The sequence below is a fragment of the Vavraia culicis genome (genome assembly GCF_000192795.1).
Source record: "Vavraia culicis subsp. floridensis unplaced genomic scaffold supercont1.106, whole genome shotgun sequence".
Classification (NCBI taxonomy): Eukaryota; Fungi; Microsporidia; family Pleistophoridae; genus Vavraia; species Vavraia culicis.
In genome coordinates, this window is record NW_007360709.1 from 1 (window position 1) to 3,205 (window position 3,205).

Here is a 3,205-nt window from a genome sequence, read left to right on the forward strand (position 1 = left end):
ATTGATGTAGCGAATAGTTGCGATGTTAAATAAAATCTTCATGAAGAGCCGCATTAACAGCGGAACAGAGGTGCAATATAATCGGATATGATAGCAGCAAGGGACTTATATCTAAACACTCATCAAGTTTCATTTGTTGGAAAGCATGATCTCAATTCTATATATTAGTTAAACAAGCATGGTATTTAGTGATGTATATTCCATTTCCTTTTGTTCAGTGTTATCTTCTGTATGCAACAGTATAAATGTTCAGAAACAGCTATAATAACAGCGGAAAATGTTTCACCTATGTAACTAATAACTATCGTAGAACTAGTAAAATGCAAAAACTTTGGAATAATGAGGTTATGATTACTATGCATGAACTCAGCATTCCTAGGACTAAGCTCCTACACAATTTGGAGATCAGCAGAAGAGTAAATAAACCTGTGTCTAACAGCATCAAATGTAGGATAAAACAAGAGAGTCACACATCAGAATAAAAGAGTACGAAAGAGAAGATCATGTCGAAATTGAAAGAAACAATATAACACATCTCTTAGTATGTATGTATTCGGAAATGATACTTTTACTTAACTGTTTCTGATATTAACCAGGCATCACATCTGCACACTCATTGGGGATCCTTCAACAGATAATATCTGATGAAGCTGTATGTATCCCGTGCTTTGAACAACATGAGCAGAGGATTCTGTTCATCCAATTTGCTGATCTGGTCACATATTTCACTTTTCAGCTTCTGGTATTCTGCCACCTTAGGTATTTTTAGATTGAAAATCATTTCAATGCTTTTCTTCAGCACAGATTTGAAACTCTTGGGATGCTGAAAAACCATTTCCAGACATATTCTGTTTTTGTTTATGTAGTTGATGCCCATCTTCTTATCCCAAGCATCCAATGACTTAGCATGTGAAAACCAAAATTTGGTGAAAAAAGGTGTGAATGTCAAAAACAAAAGATCATAAAAGCTCTGTAACATGCCATTTTCTACATCAAAACATGATAGTGTATTCATATAAAGGTATGAATATTCAAGTTGTGATAACAACTGATATTTGCTTACATGATTGCTATCGACACGTAACAAAAGAAGGAGATTAGAAAATAGAACATCTCTCGTGAAAGAGTGGTAGCATACCATCATAAGAATGGTTTCTTGCCTAGAATTCGATAAATGTGCAATTTCATTGTTTAAAGTTACCAGCTTGGATAGAATAGTCTCAATTCTGCTAACGATGTAAATAATAATGATCCTGTAGCGAATATATACTCTTGGATTGAGAGCACAGAAGTTTTCTAACCACTTGCACAAACAGACAAATTCGGGAAACAACAGGCATTTTTCACGGACCTTGTGTCGTGAAATAGATGCAGCGAAGTAAAGAACGAACCCGTCAGAGTATGTAAAAAAGGACTACAATTTTGAAATGGCCGTAAAGCACTGTATTTGAACACAGTACATATATAATAGAATTCGCGCACTTCGCTAACTGTAATTTCATTTGTATTCGCCGCATTTGCATAATCTTCCATATTAATAGAGATAGCAAGTAAATAGAAAAAGTCACGGATGTTTTTATCATATGTGCTCTTTGTTGCTTGCACAAATATTGCATCAAATAGCTTTTTCATTTCTCTAACCCTTAATAGTATTATGATATGTCTCTTTCATGTGCTCGCTAATTGCATCAACAATGTTATTACTTTCGCTCTTTCTTTTTTTAACCTGGCTTAGTCTTTCTTTTGATTTCAAAGTCATCGCAGTGAACTTCATGAGCACTGCCTTCAACTCCACGAAATGGTTGTTTATGGCACTATCATCACAATGTAACAGCATTATTCTGATATTTTCTAATTTGCTTAGTTCATGTTGATTCCAGATGAAATCAATCACTTTAAATAGTTTGCTAGTGCTGGGTCGATCATTATTGATACCTTGAAACATGTATCCATGTGTTTGTTTGTAGTGTTGCAGATAGCTTATCGATCCGTGATAGGTATTTTGAGATTCATTTCTCTGAAGACATGTGCTAGTTGCTTCGCTATCATCAGGATTATCCACATCAACTGGATTGATCAAATCAGCCATATTTCTAGCACAATTTTGCAGTGTGCCGTCAGAATCGCTGCAATGCATCATTTTTATTACGCAACTGAAGATGAGTCGAACCATAATTTGGTGCATGTATGGCAGTAAAATTGCCTTTTTATACTTTAAAATATCTAATTTACTTCAATATCATTCTGTCAAATTTTCACATTCCTATTTGTATTTAATAAGAATAGTTCTAACATATCGGCATACAACATTGTAAATCCCATTTTACAGAAGTACTTGCACTATTATTATTTATTTCTTGCATGTTTAATCCAAAAAGAAATGATTCTATGTCCTTGGTAACAATTACGGAAAGTGGCAGTGAAGACTAAAAATTTTTGATTGAACCTTTTATTGCATGTGTTCATTCTGAGCAGCGAAGCAGAATGTGCTACAACTTGGCAATATCTCCAAAACCAATAAACTTACAGCAGATAATGTTATTCAAAGGAATTGACATGCTGTACACGCTTACTTGGCACTGAACAACCTTTATTGGCATCTACCATTGCTTGATAAGAAATATTTGTCAGAAAGTCGTTTATCCATCACCACGCACCGAACCGAATAAACAAACACGCTTTCTTGATCAACGAATGCAGAACATTGTTTTCGTTCTATTTTGTACTCTTCATGCATTCTAACAATTTAGTGAATACCCATTTCAACAACATTTCTTCTCCAAGAACATTGCGGCTGAAGAATAAATGAATGACTAAGCGCGCACCTATGATATTTTTCAACGATAATGTTGGATATTATGTAGAATATTATACAAGTAGTGAATAAAATATTATCAGCATATAAATTGATTGCAGTATTTGTTCTTTAACCGTTAGATAGAAAGGGTTAGAGGGTTAGAGGTTAGGGTGGGTTAGAGGGGGTTAGAGGGTTAGAGGGTTAGAGGTTAGGTTAGAGGAGGTTAGAGTTAGGGTTAGAGGTTAGAGGTTAGGGTTAGAGGTTAGGGTTAGAGGTTAGGGTTAGAGGGTTAGAGGTTAGAGGTTAGAGGGTTAGAGGGTTAGAGGTTAGGGTTAGAGGTTAGAGGTTAGGGTTAGGGTTAGTTAGAGGGTTAGAGGTTAGAGGGTTAGAGGTTAGAGGTTAGGGTTA

General features: G+C 35.2%; 3 protein-coding genes across 3 annotated transcripts; all 3 read right to left on the bottom strand.

Annotated features, from left to right (window-relative positions):
* Positions 1-613: 613 nt before the first annotated feature.
* On the bottom strand, positions 614-1,144 carry VCUG_02661 (uncharacterized protein; the record flags this gene model as incomplete). The annotated part of the gene is made up of 1 exon (XM_008077477.1): positions 614-1,144. One exon carries the CDS (start codon positions 1,142-1,144, stop codon positions 614-616), a length of 531 nt encoding a protein of 176 aa, XP_008075668.1.
* A 152-nt stretch (positions 1,145-1,296) lies between these two features.
* Positions 1,297-1,632, bottom strand: VCUG_02662 (uncharacterized protein; the record flags this gene model as incomplete). The annotated part of the gene is made up of 1 exon (XM_008077478.1): positions 1,297-1,632. The coding sequence occupies one exon, from the start codon at positions 1,630-1,632 to the stop codon at positions 1,297-1,299; it is 336 nt and encodes a 111-aa protein (XP_008075669.1).
* A 4-nt stretch (positions 1,633-1,636) lies between these two features.
* VCUG_02663 (uncharacterized protein) lies at positions 1,637-2,185 on the bottom strand (the record flags this gene model as incomplete). The annotated part of the gene is made up of 1 exon (XM_008077479.1): positions 1,637-2,185. One exon carries the CDS (start codon positions 2,183-2,185, stop codon positions 1,637-1,639), a length of 549 nt encoding a protein of 182 aa, XP_008075670.1.
* Positions 2,186-3,205: the final 1,020 nt, after the last annotated feature.